The following is a 17,419-nucleotide window of genomic DNA, read 5'->3' as shown; positions in this document are numbered from 1 at the left end:
GGCGTGGGGCCCCTCAGCGAGCCCGGCCTCAGTGTAAACATCAAAATAAACACCCACCGCAGCACAATAACGCCATAAAGAAATACCACAAAGCCTCCACACATACCTCAAAGCCTCCACATTTTATTTCTCAAAGTCTTGCAGCGCTCCCACTCCAGGGCCAAGCAGCTTCGGGGCTGCCAGAGGCTGCGGCCATGGTGGGGCACCACAGGCATGGCGGGGCAGGGGGACAACGTCCTGGGGGCGTCTTCATGGGGGGACACGGGGAGGGCAGGGAGGGAGTTTCCCCTTCAGGGCAGCTGCTGGAGGAAGGCTGCAGCCAGCCCCAGCGCGAGGAGGAGGATGGCGGGGGTGCTGCCCGGCGGGCTCAGGCTGCTCTGAGGCATGGTGCTGTTGTTGTTGGGGGCACCGCTGCCCGCCTTGTCCTGCGCCTGGATGAAGGGCTGGAAGAGAAAAGGGGACAGTCAGGAATGGCTCAGCACCTCGGGGGGGAAATCCCCGCCTGGGACCCATCAGGTGGTGCCCCAGTGCCAGACAGGACGCGTGGACTCCTCTCTGCCCAGCCGCACACAGATCAGTCAGCTTCTGGGCTTTCCCTCAGCATGAAGCAAGATATGCATGAAGAAGCCCAAACACAAAGCCCAAAACAAGCCCTCGCCACGCCGTTACCACATTTCTAGCCCGGGGCTGTTAGAAATTGGGAGTAGGGGAGCAGGAGTGAGGGGGTGGGCTCCTCCTGTCCGCGCCACTCTGAAGAAGCAGCTGGGGATGCGGGGTCTGCGAGCCCTGGGGTGGAGGATGTGGGGCACAGAAACGGAGCTGGGAAAGCCCCGTGCTGGAACCAGCGATGAGGAGGAGAGAACCCCTTCCTCTTGGCACCACAGGCTGTCGCAAGCAGTGGCATTGCAGTCATTGCGTGAAACGGTAACGCAGCTGGGGTGGAAATTTCAGGGCAGTTTCCTTCCCTCTCTGAAGAGACCCTCCCTTCAAATTAGGGTATTTGCTTGAATTCCTCCTGCCCTGGCTGCACAGAACCACTTTTTTGGGGGGGTTGGTGCAAGCAAGCAGCAGTGCGTTTCGCTGTTTCTCAGCCCCACTGGGTCCCTCTGGAGCTGGAACAATGCTGAGGATGGGGACAGCCCGCAGTGCCATGAGGTTCTCTCCTCCTCACTGGAAAGAAAACAACCTACAGAGGGTAGAGGAGATGAGGGAACCCTCTATGTGTGCCCAGCATCCCCGCAGCCCCATGGTTGTGCCAAAAGTCTCCATGGCCATGCCTGGTATCCCCCCACAGCCATGCTCAGCATCCCTGAACGAGGCATGGGATGGGGAGAGGGATGGGGCTAGCATGCGAAAGAGAGGCTGCCAGGTAGGGTAGAGAGCTAAGAAGTACCAAGATAATAGATACATACCACGCCCTTAAACAAAAAACACTTAAAAAAGCAACGTACAGTAGTATTTAAACTTTGCAGACTACAGTGGAAAGCTCCTAGTAAGACAGCCAGGGTTAAATTCCAATAGGAAACACAACGCTGTTTTCCTGCTAAAGGCAGAAATTCTCCCACCAGATAGCTGGTTAACCCCCCAAGGCTAACCCACCCCAATCGCTTCCACACCCAAGGGACCGATCTGGCTGCCCCCCAGCTTTTGGGGTGCCTGAGCCCCCCTGGGCTGTGGAGTTTCTCTTACCAAGCAGAGGGCGACCAGGGCAAGCAGGAGGATCAGGTGGGCACGCTGGAGGGGCTGCATGGTCGGTGCTCAGTGCAGTTTGCTGCGACGCTTCCTCATCTGCTCACGGGGATTGCAGTCAGAGGCTTTAAAGTGCAGCCGTGGCCCCATCTCACCAATCACACCTTCCTTCCCTATGCTGCCGCTGCTGAGCATGCCTTGCCACCCAGAAGGGCAGCCAGAATTGAACCCATGGTGATTCGGGCAAGGCACCAGGACGACTGCTGATGCTGCAAGGGAGAATGTTCACGGGATGATATGAGGGACATGCAGGTGGGGATGATGCCCTGAGTGGGATGTCCCAGGCACTGTCTCCATTAAAGGCAGCGAGCCCCTCGCTCTCCTGTTTCCCACACCATCTAACACTGCCTGCAGCACAACAAACCTGGGCTGAGGTCTGCCCTCAGGGGGGTTTCTTGTCATGAGCCCCATGCCAGTGCTTGTTACAGGTTAAAACCTCCCGCTGCACCAGGAGGGTTTGCAAACATCGCACCTCATAACAAACCTCCTCCCCTGCAGCTCAGGACAGGAGCTGGGCTCAAGCTGTTGCTCTGAATTTCGGTCACACAGTGACAGGGAGGTCTGAGCGAGGCAATGCATGGGGATGAGGCTTCGTTCCAGCCCCGACACCCCACTGCTCACAGCATGTCTCTGAGCTCCAGCAACCGTCTGACTGCAGAAGCAGGAAACTAAGAGGGTTATTTTAAGACAAGTTGAAATACGTAAAGCTGACAAAATGTGACAAGCATGGGTGTGAAATGCACTTGTCTTGGTTTTGCAGTTGTGTAGCACATGCAGTTGTGAGCCTAGCCCACCCAGTGCCGACAGCGCCTGAGTGCAGCAGCACAACTTTGCTTTATTTAGTTCATATTTGCATGGTACAGAATCGGCAAAATGGAAGTCTGCAGACAGCAAATGTGCCATAAAAAAGTGCAGTTCCTCTCCAGGAAGCGAGGCCGAGCTCTGCACAGAGCAGAGGGACATGGCAGTGGGATGGTGACATGCAGGTGAAGGGCCCGCTGGAAGAGCCACGGCTGCAGGCACAGGTGCCTATTCAGCCGACCCCAGCTTTGAGCCAAAAATAGGGTAAATTTGTGCCAAAAAACATAAAGTTTGTGTGGGGTGTGATGCCTATGGGCCAGCTTGAGGATGCAGACCGTGTCTGTGGACTGGGAGGGGTGCACAGGAAGGGGTTAGGTAGAGGAAATGTCAGCTCAGCTGCCCTTCGCTGCGCCACGAAGCGTTGAAGAAACCCCTAAGCAAAAAAAAAATAAGTTTAAAAATGGCCATAATGGGGCTGGCGTGCAGGGCTGGTCAGGTGGGGGGGGCGGAGCGGTGCATGCCGGGACTTGTAGTCCCCGAGCGGCCTCTGTGCCCCCACGTGACCGGCGCTGAGCCAATGGCAGCGGCGCGGCGTCGCCGCGGCAACGCGCGGTACACAAGATGGCGGCGGGGCGCTGAGGGAGGCCCGGGGAGCACCGAGGAGGCTGCACCCTAAGGGGGACCCGGCCCAAGCCGCTGCTGCTCGGGGCCAGGCCGAGCCCTGGGTGCACGAAGTATGCAGCGGGAAGGTGGGCTGTGAGGAAAAGGGCTGCGGGCTGGGCAGCCTGCTCGGTCCTGTTTAAGAAGTTTGCCCGGCGAGCAAATCTCCTCCAAATTAACTAACTTATCCTTTGATTCCACATATTCTCTCCTTTTTTTTAGAAAAAGGGCAGAGCTAAGTTGTTTGCGTCTTCTGGTGTGGCTATTCTAACCACCGTGCGTGTTTTGCAGAGATCGTGGCTCTTTCTCCTACGTGTCCAACATCAGATAACAAAGGGTTTCCACATCCTCAGCAGCCCCCAGGCGTTAGAGCTTCATCGCCTTTTACAGTTCCATTTTTGGTCACATCCTTCTGTTAGATCTCAGAGCAGAAGCCGCCTCTCCCCTGCCAGCGAGGGTTTCGGCTTCTGTTCCTCCCAGGCTGAGTTTTTTGGTGGCTCAGCTCGGTGCCACCGCTCTCAGCCCCGCAGCGCAGCACAGGATGCTCGGTGTTGGCGTCACGGTCTCCTTCTGCTAGCCCCGTTTTGTGATCGCTCCTTTTGGCTGCTGAGATCGTGTGTTCCCTTGGGTCCTGTGCCATAACGGGTGCCCTCGTACTCTTATTATTTTGAGAGTGCACAGACTTGGGTTGTTCTGCTTTCTGCTCCCTTCTCGTTCCCATCATGTTTCTTCACCTCGTTTTGGAGAAGTCACATGCAAAATGCTGACCTGTTTTCTTTCTTCCGTGCTCTTTGTGCCTCTTCTCAGGTGGCAGCCTGTCGCCTCGGTCAAAGAACCCAGAGCAAGGCAGTCGCCCCTCCTGCTCAAGAGGGACAACACTGGAAAAAAACACACAGGGTCAAGTCCCTCAATGATTAGGGGGTTTCGGGCCATCACAGCTTCTCAGTGACAGTCTTGGGGACTCAGTACCCCAGTTCAGGGCTAATTTGTGTGCTCTCCCCCTCTCACACACAGCACGCTGTCAATGATGCAGCCATCCCCCTAACCCCCAAGGGATTTCCACCCAGTACCCACCAGAGGTCCCCTTGTCCCACCTGCTGTGGCAGAACTGGAGTTCTCGGATGGAGTCCCCTGTGGTGCAGACCTACCTCCGGTACCAATTGCCCTTTTAGAGAGGTAACGTGCTGTGTTTGTGCTTTCAGGTGCAGCTCCCACTGACATGGACCTCACGTCATCCATAATGCAAAAAATCAGCCTGTTGGAACAGAAAATAGATAAACAAGCACGAGAAATCCAACTGAAGGTAAAATCCCTGGCTTTTACCAGGCCTGTTCTGTGTCCTGCTCTAACTGTTCAAGCCAAGGTAGCGATGCACTTGCTCAGACATAGCCTGCTCTGTTAATTAGACAAATAATCCTCTGCAAAGCAACAGAGCAGTCATATCAGTCCTTGACATTGAGACTGAATAGTCCTTGCTGTGCTGACCCTGCTGTGACTTTAAGAATTAATGACTCGCTGCATCCTTGCACTAATATCATTATCTGTTTGACTTCGGACCTTTCTTTCCTTCCCTTTGCTTAGAGAGTGAAGTCGCCTTCGAACAGGCCTCTTTGTAATGCTGAGTTCAGAATAGATAGCTGTGGTTTTTTGTTGGTGGTTTGTTTTTTTGTTGGTTTTCTTTTGGGAGGTGGGTGTTTTGTTTTTTGTTATTTGTTTTTAGAAAGAAGAGGCTGCGAAGATGTTGGTTTGGCTTCTAGATCAGCCACTTACAGCTCAGGGTACAAGCTGTGCCCAAGCAGGGAGACATGAGACCACATCTCTTATGCAGATGGCGGCGAGGAAAATAGGTTCTCAATGTCCCTTACCTAGTTTTGAAACACTGTGTTATATCCCAGCCCTCAGTTGAGCCTGATGAAGACATTTGTGAGGCGATACAGCCTTTCTAACCCTGATTTTGCCCATCTGAGAGAGTATGTGCAGCACTGACTCACCCAGCCAGGACTAATTATGCAGACTGCCTCAAGGTCCTGAAAGCAGAGGAGCTTAACAAGGTCATTATTCATTCTGGTCCTGAAGGACAGGAGGATTGCTGAACTTGAAGAGAAAATGAAGACTCTTCAGAAAGGAGAAGGTAAAAAAAATTCTTCTACCCTTGGCAGCTGTGGGAGAGTTACAGGTCTCCTGGTACTGCACCAGAACAGGCTTGGAGACCTTCCCTCTGAGCCATCCTTGCCTTAAAAGCCCAAGAGCCTCTTCAGTGAGCGAGATCAGTTACACACGTGGTGCTGTTTGCCAAGGTAGATTCTCACTTCATCAGTTACTCTGCTTTTCTGGTGCAGTGCAAACATTATTTCCTGACCTATTTTCTATGGCTTACTAAGTTTCCATGAGCAAAAAACAACCACAAAGGTACCTGAGGATGGTCAGGAAAAAAAAAAAAAGAAAAAAAAACACTAACCACTGCAGAGTTCAAACAGGCTGGGAAGAAAAAAAAAAAAAAAAAAAGACAATTCACAGCTAAGCAAAACCAAAAATCTGCTTGCAGTTGCAGGTCCAGGCTCACTTGTCCTGTAAGGCAGCCTACCTCTAAATTGAGCCCAGCTTTGAGTGAGTCACTGGAGTTCTTCCTTGGAATCCAGTAACTTTCCAGCTGATCCCAGACACGTTTCCTACAATGGCTGAACTATCTTCTTAGCACAAAGCAGTGGTGAATTCTCTATTTCCTGAGCAGAGAAACATACGCCTATCAAACCACAAACACCTTTTTTACCTCATCGTACATTGTTCCAGCTATTAAGCCTAGGTTTCTGGACCCAGCTTTAGTGGACATCTGCTGATGTTCGGAGAAGTTTCTTATGACTAAGCCAAGCAATTCTCATTGTATAATTGTGAACAGCACTGCTCACATCAGCTTCCTGCAGCATAAAACTTCACCAGCCTCATTCATAAGTACTTTTGAGAAAGCTACAAACAGGCTAAAAGTGCCGCGAGTCAAGTTGTCAGGGATCAGCATGCAGAACTCACATTCAGTTCCTGTATCTTACAGGCTTGAGTTCATTTATGGTACAGGCAGACTGCTGGGGCATCTGCCCTGTGGGACATGCATTACCTGTAGCTCTTCTTTAAGGCTGTGCATAGAAAAAACAAATCTTCCCTTTCAGATGCTCCTGACTCGTCCACAGCAGAGGATCTGGAAATGAGGTGCCTTCAGCTGCAGACCCAGGTCTGGGAGATGGAGGTGAGATGCCTGCTTCACTTGCTCCAAGCCATCTGTCTTTGGTTTGAGATTGCTGCAGCCCCAGCCTGCTTGGTTCTTTTCAAGCTGCCACTTTGATAATCACAAATCTTCACCTCACCCCTCTGAAAAGAAAGAACAGGTTGGATGTGAACTACAAGGTAGTATGTTATTATGTTTATTTTATACACAGACATTTAAGTCTCCTCCAAGCCTCTTCATTTGGATTTCCAGGACTGCAGAAATAGTCTATGTAGCTATTAGATACTTGGGAGACTACTGTATCACTACAGATAGTTTCATTCTCCGTTTAGCCTGGTACTTCTATTCTGTCAGAGTTTATCTGTCTGCCAAAGGAACGTAAACTTCAGAGAAACTTTCTCTTTCAATTCTGCTTCTGGTGCTCACAATGGCAGCCAAATACTCTCAGGCTTCCATTTCCAGTTTTCTGAAGGTCTGGTTTTCTGTTGCTCTACAACACTGGCTCATATTTTCCTCTTACAGCGGTTCCTAAATGACTATGGTCTGATCTGGGTTGGAGAGAGGCACGAACAGCTGGAAGATTTACAATCACTCAAAGATGAAGAGCTGCCAGCAAAGAGCCTCTGGAAGCCAGGTAAAGCATGGTGAGCCATCCTAGCTCCCACTGTGTGCTTGGAGAAGGTAGGATACTCCTCAGAGTAGAGAAGCAGACCATCAGAATTTGTGATCCTGTGCTGGGTCTTCACATCAGTCCATCTCTGGGACAGAGACATGGAACGATTTAACAGGAGCTAGGCCAGGCAGAACACTGGTATTTTATATACCCATATTTTACAAGCCCCATCTGAGGAAGGAGGAGAGAACCTGGTGGCTCAGCCATTTGGAAGAATACCCTCGCAGCAGCTGCTTCCTGGAGAGTTCACATATGCTAAACGTTTGAAGCTTGATTGCTCTAATAACACTGACGTAAAATGGGTGGAAAATGGAATCAGATGCTTTGTATATATGTAGCTGTAGCAACTTAGCCATATTGTCTGGCTCCATCAGAGAGTATTGTTTGCCTTTCCTCCCAGCCCCTATGTGAGTGGTTTAATTGGGACCTGATTGTGCTGTGTAGGGTCCAAGCATATTTGGCAGAGGCTTCTTAGGAAGTGGTAACAGAGAAAAAACAAAATAGAAAAATACTTGGGCTATACAGCCAATACTGCTTCCTAACTGCTGCGCAAATATTAGCTAACTAATCCATCCCTCCCTTGGATGCAGACTGGGAAAGCAGTAGAAATGTTTTCATGATTTTCAGTTTACTTACCCTTTTTACGAGAGCATTTCCCCTCTCTTATTTAAGGCAGCTTTTTTCCCTCACCTTTCTCAGATCTTAGAAAAGCGGAACAGAAAAACGAAGGCCATACACTCTGCCTTTCGTTTCCCCTTCTTATCTCACTCTCCTGCCCATTATAATGCTTCTACCACTTTACCCTGCTGCCCTCCTCAAACACTCAAATAAACATCTTCAGCAGCGTCCCAGCAGGAGAGAAATCTGCTTTAGAGGGGGAAATCTGCTGGTGACTGGGAGCATGCAGCCAGCTGTGTTTACACTGACATTTTTTCATCGAGTCTGCCCTATTCCATTTATCCAGCCTAGACACCTAGTTCCTCCCTCCGTGCGTTTTGTAGCACCACAATTAAGGGACAACACTTATGAAATCACAACCAAACACAAGCTGCTGAATGTGATTGCTAAACAGCTGGTTGCACCTTCGTTAGCAGCAGAGTTAAACTAGCTTGTAGGCAAGAGAGTTGTTTCTCTGCTACTGTGCCTTTGTGGTTTTGCACACGCCCATGTAAACCTGGCAGCCCCACACCACAGCAGGATTGTTGCGCCACGCTTTGCAAAAGGTATGAAAGGTGAAAAATGGAGGCAGCACTGGCAGCCCCAGTATGTTAGCACTCAAAGGCAAGTCACACATCCACCCAGAGGTGAAAGTGATTTCGCTGCCATCTCCTTCCCTCTGTAACTCTGCTCCTTCTGCCACAGGTGAGGCAGTTGTTTCCAAACGTGAGATTGATTTTGATTTAATCTTGGAAAACGTGAAGGATTTGAACATGCTGGCTGGAGAAGGCATTTCTCAAATTGAGCACACGCCTCAGGGTGCCCGGCTGAGACAGCAGGAACCCCTCCCTCTTACTCTGTATCAGAATGGGATCGTCATGTTTGATGGCCCCTTTCGGTCCTACGAGGAACCATCAACACAGGTATGGAAATGGTTGCAGAGGAATTAGTGAATCATAGCAGGGTGACTCTAAGCCTAAGTCTCAGGAAAGGGAATATGTAAGAAGAGGGTGTGAGAGCTCATCCTAAAAATGAGCAGCTACAGAGACCTCCAGCCTCTCACCCGTGTTCCTACCTGCATACCAGTCTAGTATGCAACTGTGTCACGCTTTATTAAGAGATGAACAATCTGGGTCGTAGGCGCAGACATTTTGCACAGCAGTAACAACACAAACAGGAGCAGCCCAGGATGTAAATATTAGTCATCAGATAGTGAGAAAATCTGAGGTATGACCATGAGCTCTTGTTTTATTTCAGCAATGCCTGCAGGATATTATGGATGGCTATTTCCCTTCAGAGTTGCAGATGCGCTACCCTGATGGCATCCCTTTTCAGGTAAGGAGTGCAAAGCCCTGTTCTCGTCACATTTTTGAAAGAAATTGGTCTGCTTCCTAAGAAAACAGTTCCAGTTCCTTTCACTTCCACCAATCTTCTGGATGTTTCACACAACAAACTGAGTTTAAGGCTTCTAAACACAGCATGCAAGCAGCTAAGTTCTCTGCATGTGTGTCTTGGGGAGCGGGTGGCTAGGAACACACCTGTCTGAGCCGTTAGAGGAAATGAGCATTTCTGCATCAGGACCGGTTTCTGTGTCTCGGTGAATCTCGGCTCTGATCAAGACTTCTGAGAACATAACAGGCGTTGCAGAAGAGAAGTAGCAAATGCAGCATCTGAAGAGCTGTGCAACAACAAAAAAACCTCAACTAGTTCACCTGCAAGAGCCTTTAAAAACAAATTGAACAAGCGTCTCTCAAGGAGGTTGTAGGGAGAGTTTATTTTGCCATAACTTAAATACATTTAGCCACCTGAGGTTCTTTTGGGTCTTTTTTTTTTTTTAAAAAAAAAAAGACTCTAAATTAGGTCTTCAAGTGCATCTGAAATGTAAGCAGGCAGGCCAAAGGGGTGGCACACCTGCCCACCACCATGAAGGAAGCGGGGCACACCTGCACAAGGAAGTGGAAGGCCAGAACAGCTAGCACGAGCTGGTAGGTGGGGTGGTTAGAACATCAAATGGACAAGGAAGGTCTGTGCAAGGCTCATGGGTCTGTGGTTCCTTGTAATACCTTCATAGCTGACTACATCTGGAAACCACAGGGCAGTATTTTAACCCAGACAGGAAGACTGCCCCTATTTATACAGCTGTCCCCAGTGCTGGAGGCCTCAGGCTGGCACTCTCCACCCCCTTGATTTCTTAGAGCCACCTGTCAGTCCCCACTGCAGCTTCTTCTACTGTCAGGCAGAGCAATACAAGTCTGACAGTAAATCCCTCTCCAGCCTGCTGGTTTCACATCCCTTCCCGCCCTAAGAGCATGATTAAGTGTGGAAATAGAGGAAAAATCAAGTCCCAGCACATTTCTTACAACTTGTGGAAAGGGGGCAGCTGTCCAGTGCCTGTTGAGATGGATGAACAACTTCACGGGCCACCTTAGGACCCCAAGTGATCAGCCAGGATTTGCTTTCTTAGCCTCCAGGAGTTAATGGCCCATTTCACTGAGTTTGGGCAGCTGGAGCAGCTTCCAAGGAAACATCTGTTTCATTTGGGGCTTACAGCTCCAGATTGTTGCTAAAATGTATTGTCTTCTGCTACAGTGAGAACTGCAGCAGTCAGATTTGCTTACAGCAGTCGGCCTTAATTCAACAGGTCACCGACAAAAGGGATGTGGTATTTCAGGAGGGAGACCTTCCAGGGAGTTTCCCTGGCCACGGCCAAGCTGTCGGCCATTCAGAATCAAGCAAAGTGCAGGAAACCGACGAGATCCCAGGTAAATTCCTAAACCTGCCTTGAAAATGCAGCTCCCAAAGAGGAGAATCTAAACCTCACCAGGGCAGGCCAGCTAGCAAGAAGTGAAGGTGTGGGGTCTCAGAGAAGAAGGCAACACTTCTGGGTCAAAACCCTGCACCAGTAGCCCCAGTATTGCTTCAAAAACTAGGAGCCAGCCAGCACATGGTGTCTTCTCACCATTAAGTCTTAAAGAATGAAACAAGACAATGAATGATAGACTAGAAGATCAGTAAGTTTCCCAAAACATATCTGGCTCCCACCTCTCTGAAAGCCCAAGCTGCTTCTAGCTTCACCCTTACCACCAAAGGATGTCAAGGGAACCGTGCGTACCTGGGCAAGAGTAACTTGCAAACATTCCAGTTCTCCTACAAGCTCGTCCCATAAAGGGGGACATCTTCCAGCTAGACTGATCTTGGCTGTTCTGAATGAATGATTCCTCTTCAGACTTTCACAAGAGGATATGAGACTTGAGGTCAGGCCTCACATTGCTCATTTTGCTTCTGGTTTCTAGCAGCAAAGCAGAGCAATACCTATTAGATACCATCACTGGCTGGAAAGCCAAATGCAGTGGGAAAAAAAAATAAAATTGCCCAGTGACACCACAGAAAGATGAACTCACTCCTACAAATACACCCTCACACGATGAAAACCATTTCCAAGCTTATAAAGTCATAGTTTCAGTTTTTTTCTGTTCACAGCAGGGCTAACCAGGAGTCTGCCTGTTGCACATCACAGGTGTGAGCTCAACAGGCTGCAGTCACTCCCTGGTTACGTTGACAATCAAACATTTAGTGGGCCAGAAAGCGAGACAAGCTGCTGCCAGGTAGACCAAGAGCCAGCCTGTGCCTAGCTAAGGGAGGTTAGAGCTCTCTCTGTTGGCTGATCTGGTCTCTTTTCACCAAATCAGTCTATTCTGGTGGAGAATCGTCAAAAGTACTGCACACACACATCTCCCTTCTGCTCTGGCAGGTCCCAAACCCTCCTCGAAGCAGTTTCTGAACAACCTTTCAGAGTCCTCAGCCCCTGGAGGAGAAGCAATCAACATCCAAGACTCAGTCGGAGCAAGGCAGCAGGTATGAGCGGGCCCCAGCACCACCCAGACGAGGCTGGCAGCGATTCCTTGGGCTCAGCGCCCTGCACGGTATCGTGTGCCCCTTCCTCAGGCCTCTCAGCTCTGTGTAACCTTCTCCTCCCAAAGAGGCTCCACCAGAGCACACGTGGCACTTTGGCGCCTGCTCCTGTTTTTTTTTCTGGCGCTGGTGACGCTCGGTTTGGTTTCAGGGCTCTGGTGGGACGTGGAGCAGCAGAGAGATCGTGGTGGAGACACCCCGACTGTCTGCCCTGAAGAGGTACAGGCACAGCCCCTCCATCCCCACCTCGCCACACTCTCATCTTCCTCCTGTTTAGTCACTGCAGGTTTTTTCAGGGGGTTCTGTTGGGCAAGTCCATTTACTTCCTCATTTATCTGATACCTTGAAAATCATTAAAAAAAAAAAAAAAAGGCCAAGTTTGGTCTTTTGGGAAGAACCTTCCTTCTTTTGCATCTCTAACAAAAGCTTCTATTGTTTAAAGCATTATTTACTTATTGCAGCAAAATACTTTTCCTGACAGCAAGCCAAGGCTTAAATATTTAAAACCATCCAAAAAAGCTGCTTGCTAAATGGGAGAATCCCTCCAGGAAACCGATGTGCAAGCAGGAGGTCACACTAACAGCACTTTTTCCACTCCTAGTCGTCCAGGCAAGACAAGACCCAAATAGCTGATGAAAAAACCCCAAGCAGATTATTTTTAATCAAAAAAGTAGGGCAAAGATCTTACCAGACAATCTTGATCTAAAATAAAAAAGCAAAAAAAGGTCAGCAACCCTCTTTTCCAGGCACATTTCAGCAGTGAAAGCAAAGCAGTGGTTTGGTCTGTGTGTCAGTCTGCTCGCCCAGAGCCAGGCCATGCCTTGTTCATCTCAGTGATGCTCCTAAATGAGAAGCCCCCCTCCCCAATTCAATTACCCCGGCACACCAGGGGCTCTGCCTGTTCAGAGCTCGTGATCTGTGCTGCTGGCAGAGCCCTGGCTCCTCAGCTGAAGAGGCTTTCTGACCTCCAGGTTAAAGACAACCGAAGAGGCTGGGGCTCCTGCCCCTGAAGTCTGCACTCTCCGCATAAAGTCTGAGAGCGGGGAGCAGACGTACATCGTGAGGATGCTGTTCTCAGAGACCATAGGGGACCTGCGCCAGCACCTCGCCCATGCCAGGTAGGGCGAGAACTTCCTCCCTCCTTGCTCCCCACCCTGCTCCGTCACGCCCCAGGGAAGGTTTTGCAGCTGCAGCTCAAGGCTCTGGAGCTGTGCTTCGAGCAGAGCAGCCTGCACTGAGCTGAAGGGCTCAGTCCCAGACCCCAGGTCCTGGGCACCCTCTGCTGCTTTGGCTTCTCCCAGCACCAGATGTGCTCTCTAACACCATTGCCAGGGTTTCAGCTTAGAGTATTTCAGAGAATCACAGAATATCCAAGTTGGAAGGGACCCACGAGGATCAGGGTCCAACTCCTGGAACTCCAGCTCCTTTTTAATACCCACCTTTGACAAGAAGCTGACACATCAGAAGCGATGCCTCTTGTCCGCTCAGAATCGCCATCCTGCCCAGGTCCATCGCTGCCCTTGCTTCCTTCCAGCTGCTCAGCAGCACTCACTGGCCCATCGCCACCATTCCCAGGGTGTTGGTGCAGACTGGAAGCTGAGCTGCAGCTTCAGGCCAGCCGATGGATCAGCTGCTGGACAAACGCTGTCCCTTTCTCAGCCAGCTCCATGTCCCAACGCCCTTAACGCTGCCCAGAGGCTCACGCATCCCCTTGGGGACCATTCCAGATGGCTGTGGGGATCCCTTTGCTCTCCCCTCCCGTCACAGGCCACAGCCCTGGCCTCTGTCTGAGCCCACAATGAGCTCACTGCTGGGATGTAAGGGCCTCCCTGCAGCTGGGGAGCCTGGAACAGCCTGGCTGCGTGCAGCGAGGGCAGGAAGCCTTGTTCTGCTTGGCCTGCGCTCGAGAAGCCGCCTCTCCCTCTGCTCTTATGTAACTGCAACTGGATTAGCCAGAGCATCGCAGCAAAACCTTGGGGGATCTTGTGCATAGGAAAGATTGTGCTGTTCTTTCCTAGGGGTGGAGACTCCGGCTCGTATGAAATCCTCAGCACCTTTCCCCAGAGGGTGTACGCAGACAACGCCAGGAGCCTGCAGGAGTGCGGCCTGATCCCCAGTGCCTCCTTGTTGCTGCGGAGAAGAGACCCCCTCCCACGAGAGGGGCAGGGCTGCACGCAGCACAACAGCTCCTAGAGCTGCTGCCCTCGCACCGTGAGCTGTGTTTTAACCTCCCCCTGCGTTGGCAAGAGCAAGAGTTGTCCTTCCAGATCCAGTTTCATTGCGCCGTTACCTGGGACGGAGAGGAGGGCTCCTGCTTTGGCTTCTCTCTTCAGTGTGGGGTGCCACAGGGCAGCCCCAGCCTCCTGCTGCCTCGTGGGTGGGTTCCTACCTCCCCCAGGAGATTTCTGGCAGCTCAGAGACCTGGTTTCTCACCTCTGCTGAAGGTTACACAGGCTGATCCCTGCTCAGGAAGACTGGCAGCTTTACGCCAGTACTGGGGCAGGCGCTAGCTGGGCTCAGGGGCTCTGTAGCAGCTTTCCACACCGCTGCTCCCCCGAGATGTCATCTGTATTTACACCCCCGAGAGGAACAGGCTCAGTTATATGGTCTCCAGCAATGGCCTTGGGCCACTGCACTGCTGGGACTGAGCCAGACCCAGCACAGCCAGATCCTGCTGCTGGGTTTCCTGTACGTGAACGGCTTCTTCCCTTGGACAGCCCCCAGCTCCAGAGGGGCTGAGGCTCACAGCTACACCAAACCAGCCCGCTGCGGCCCTGAGCTGCTGGCCTTCCTTCCTCCCTCCCTCCCAGCCCGCTGCAACAGGACACCATGTCACCGGAGAAGAGCACAAGCCCTTGGGTTCTTCCCTCTTCAACCTGAGAGTAAAGCATCTTCCTCTCCTGCGGGCTGGGGCCGTGCTCTGCAGGCCCCTTTCCCAAGACATTCTTCCCATTTCGGCTCTGACAAGTTCCCACTTGCCTCCCAGCTGACAACACCCCCACTGCGCAATGCAGCATCTGCAGGCAGGTTCCCTTTCCGCAGAGGCCCAGCACATGCTGCCACCCAGCCCTCATCAAAGGCTCCTGGCATTTATTGAGCTGTAATTTCCACTTCTGTAAACTCCAAATTACCTACAGACGGGGGCAGGATCCCCTGAGCACTCCCTGGAACTGCTCTGCCTTCCCCAGACCCCTCCGGCTGGAGCTTGGCCACGCGCTGCTCGTATGGGAAATACCACCAGCACCCTGACCAGTGACTCAGTCCCCACAGCTGTAAGTGAGCTTCCTTTTTTTCCACCTCCAGGAGTGTACCAGGGACCCTCCTACAGAGCAGCCTTTTCCACTGCCCCTCTGCTGTCAGCCAGTCTACAAACCACCAGGAATTTTTACACTACAGGTTTGGTTTTGTCCCCGTGGGTCTGTCAAGCTGTCCCTCCCCCAGGCTGTCGTTCTTACCCCACGCAGGAGAGGGCTGCTGGAGAGATACCTGTCACTACTGCACTGTAGGGGATTCAGAAAAGCCCCTCAAGCCTTTGATTAGCAGCAGCAATCTGAGGTGTTCAGGTCTTTGTGTCAAGCTGCAGCAGCGAGCACAACTGACTCAGCCCCTCTGAGCTGGAACTGACTCGGAATCGTTGTGGAGGAGGATGTTTAACCTGTAGTCGAGATAAAACCAATTTAAAAAGAAACCCACAAGTGCCACCACGAAAGGTACAGTAACATTTAATAGCATCTCGGAAGACAACACTGGTTATAAACTTGCTTTTTGGCAGGAAAACAAAATGCACTTGGTCCAGGTTGCAAAAAGCCAACTGAGAAAGGAAAGGTAAGACAGCTGGAGCAGCAGCTGCTCCGGAGCAGCCCTGAGCCATTAATGCTCACGAGGGAGCCCTCGCGCTGCAGCAGAGGGCACCGAGGGAGCAGCAGGGGTCCCAGTTTTGGGCCTATCCATCCCCCCTCACGCAGCCTGCCAAGGGACACGAGCCTTACACCTCAGCCCCAGCCCGCTCCGTGGTGGGCGGTCGGACCCAGCTCTGTGCAGTATTTCTGCGTTAAATTAAAACAAAACAAAAAAGTTAGTCACCGTAATCTGTGCAGTTGGGATTAAAAAAAAAAAAGAAAATAAAGGAAGTGAGGCAGCAGGATTTACAATTGTAACAGCAACTGGGGGAAGTGGGAAGTAACATGCAACCTTAAGCCCTTCCCTCCTGAAGCAGAAGCTCTCCCTGCAGAGGAGAGGGCTGAGGGACAGCCGCACTTCGCACAGCCCGAGAGGCTTTGCTGTTTACAGAGGCACTGGAAGCTGCGGAGTGAGCCAGGCCCAGCTCTGTTCAGAGGCCATGCGCAGCGAGCGTCAGACTTTCTTTGGATCCCTCTGAGATGATTCCGGGGTCAGGCAGGAGGGAGTCGTAGGCAGCTGCGAGGAGGAGTTTTGGTCGTGGGTTTCCCTGTGCTGGGATACAGGTCATGGTGCCAGGACAGCGCTGACAACCTGGAACTGGATGTGGTCAGAGATGAGGGTGCTCAGGAATGCAGGTAGAGTCCAGGACGGGAGGGGAGCCCGGGGCTCAGGCCAGCTTCAGGAATTCCTGCAGGGTGTTTTGTTCCACCGCTTCCACAAAGAGCTCGTAATCCTGCGGGGACAAGCCACGGGGTTGCTCACAAACAAGAGGCACGCAGCCCAAGCACTGCACGCTCCTGCCCATCAGGCAGCACAGCCCAAACTGGTGCCAGTTGGAGGGAGGATAACGGGGCAGGGCAGGGCAGGGCCAGCCCCACAGCCGCAGCCCCACTGCCCAGGGGTCCCCAACTCCCAGCACAGGTCCCATTTTTACAGGCCACCGTTAACCCAGCCCACTCCTGGTCAGCATGCCTCATGGGGAATGCCTCTTAGAAGGCGTTTTGACACCACTTAGAGCACAAACGAGGGCAGAACATTATTCCACAGCACCCAGCTGTCAGGGTACCAGTCCCCAGGGCAGGGCAGGAGCCTTACCCCGCAGTAGTGGTCTCCGTTGACGATCTGGGGCGGGATGGCTTTGGGGTTGCCTGCCTTTGCCCTCATCTCCTCCCGCAGAGCGTTGTCCTGGGAGATATCCACCAGCTCGTACTTGATGTTTTTCCCATCGAGGATTCTGGTCACTTCGCTCTGTTGGGATTTGATCTGGGAACCCCGGGGTGAAAGAAGCAGGTTATCAAGAACCGGGGAGGAGCTCAAAGGATAAACACACACCCAGGGTGCCAGTAGCAAACAGAGCTACCGCTCCTTACGGGCCGCAGTCCACCCTACACCCAGCCAGGGGGCTCACCCCTTTTTTTGGGGGGGGGAGACACACAGCACAGAGAGCCAAAACCCGAGCAGACGGGAACCACGCAGCGGATGATGCACGGTGGGAAGCTGCAGAAGGCACACCCGGCGTGGGGAGGCGACAACCACCCAGCAAAGGGACCCCCGGGGCGCCCAGCCCTGCCCCACCGCCGCCCCACGCCCCGCTCACCTCCCGGGAGCCGGTGACCGAGGTGCTGTAGACCTTGAGGGTGCTCATGCTGCGATCGCGGCCGCTCCCTGCGCTCAGCCCGGAGGAGGGAGGCTCGGAAGGCGGGTGCGGGCGGCCCCTCCACCGCCCTGCATGTGACTGCGGGGACCAATGGGGCCGGCGGTCCCGGGCATGCGGTGTTTGCGGGCCCGGTCCAGCACCAGCCCTGCCCGGGAGCCGCCGCCACCGCCCCGACGCTCCCCAGCGAGCGCAG

General features: G+C 52.3%; 2 protein-coding genes and 1 long non-coding RNA gene across 7 annotated transcripts; 1 reads left to right on the top strand and 2 right to left on the bottom strand.

Annotated features, from left to right (window-relative positions):
- Positions 1-103: 103 nt before the first annotated feature.
- On the bottom strand, positions 104-13,604 carry LOC110352865 (uncharacterized). 3 transcript variants are annotated; one of them, XR_011804780.1, is made up of 6 exons: positions 13,109-13,604; positions 9,296-9,435; positions 6,320-6,570; positions 4,359-4,465; positions 1,690-4,088; positions 104-443 (listed from the first exon to the last, which is right to left on the bottom strand). It is a non-coding gene; the product is annotated as an uncharacterized lncRNA (long non-coding RNA). The 3 variants fall into 3 exon arrangements; XR_011804779.1 differs by lacking the exon at positions 9,296-9,435 and having other exon boundaries at positions 13,109-13,603; XR_011804781.1 differs by lacking the exons at positions 6,320-6,570; positions 9,296-9,435; positions 13,109-13,604 and adding an exon at positions 5,202-5,216.
- Positions 3,146-15,826, top strand: UBXN11 (UBX domain protein 11). 3 transcript variants are annotated; one of them, XM_005020320.5, is made up of 12 exons: positions 3,146-3,284; positions 4,413-4,513; positions 5,287-5,341; positions 6,372-6,448; positions 6,950-7,061; positions 8,463-8,680; positions 9,015-9,092; positions 10,399-10,519; positions 11,509-11,612; positions 11,821-11,888; positions 12,641-12,787; positions 13,688-15,826. In XM_005020320.5, exons 2-12 carry the CDS (start codon positions 4,430-4,432, stop codon positions 13,860-13,862), a joined length of 1,239 nt encoding a protein of 412 aa, XP_005020377.5. In that variant the 5' UTR covers positions 3,146-3,284; positions 4,413-4,429; the 3' UTR covers positions 13,863-15,826. The 3 variants fall into 3 exon arrangements, with proteins under 3 accessions (XP_005020377.5, XP_005020375.5, XP_027299683.3); XM_005020318.6 differs by having other exon boundaries at positions 3,162-3,299; XM_027443882.3 differs by lacking the exon at positions 5,287-5,341 and having other exon boundaries at positions 3,264-3,299.
- SH3BGRL3 (SH3 domain binding glutamate rich protein like 3) lies at positions 15,376-17,324 on the bottom strand. The gene is made up of 3 exons (XM_027443897.3): positions 17,167-17,324; positions 16,665-16,832; positions 15,376-16,302 (listed from the first exon to the last, which is right to left on the bottom strand). Exons 1-3 carry the CDS (start codon positions 17,212-17,214, stop codon positions 16,237-16,239), a joined length of 282 nt encoding a protein of 93 aa, XP_027299698.1. The 5' UTR covers positions 17,215-17,324; the 3' UTR covers positions 15,376-16,236.
- Positions 17,325-17,419: the final 95 nt, after the last annotated feature.

The sequence above is a fragment of the Anas platyrhynchos genome, chromosome 24 (assembly GCF_047663525.1).
Source record: "Anas platyrhynchos isolate ZD024472 breed Pekin duck chromosome 24, IASCAAS_PekinDuck_T2T, whole genome shotgun sequence".
Lineage (NCBI taxonomy): Eukaryota > Metazoa > Chordata > Aves > Anseriformes > Anatidae > Anas > Anas platyrhynchos.
This window is presented reverse-complemented; position numbering and strand designations above follow the sequence as displayed.

What these genes read in the sequence shown, in the direction of transcription:
- UBXN11 (XM_005020318.6), top strand. An exon ending in CCCAGGTCTGGGAGATGGAG is followed by an intron (nt 6,449 to 6,949) that starts GTGAGATGCCTG and finishes TTCCTCTTACAG; the next exon opens with CGGTTCCTAAATGACTATGG. An exon ending in GGAAACCGACGAGATCCCAG is followed by an intron (nt 10,520 to 11,508) that starts GTAAATTCCTAA and finishes CTGCTCTGGCAG; the next exon opens with GTCCCAAACCCTCCTCGAAG.
- SH3BGRL3 (XM_027443897.3), bottom strand. Translation starts at nt 17,214, where the DNA reads ATGAGCACCCTCAAGGTCTACAGCACCTCGGTCACCGGCTCCCGGGAG. An exon ending in CGGTCACCGGCTCCCGGGAG is followed by an intron (nt 16,833 to 17,166) that starts GTGAGCGGGGCG and finishes CGGGGTTCCCAG; the next exon opens with ATCAAATCCCAACAGAGCGA. An exon ending in ACGGAGACCACTACTGCGGG is followed by an intron (nt 16,303 to 16,664) that starts GTAAGGCTCCTG and finishes TTGTCCCCGCAG; the next exon opens with GATTACGAGCTCTTTGTGGA.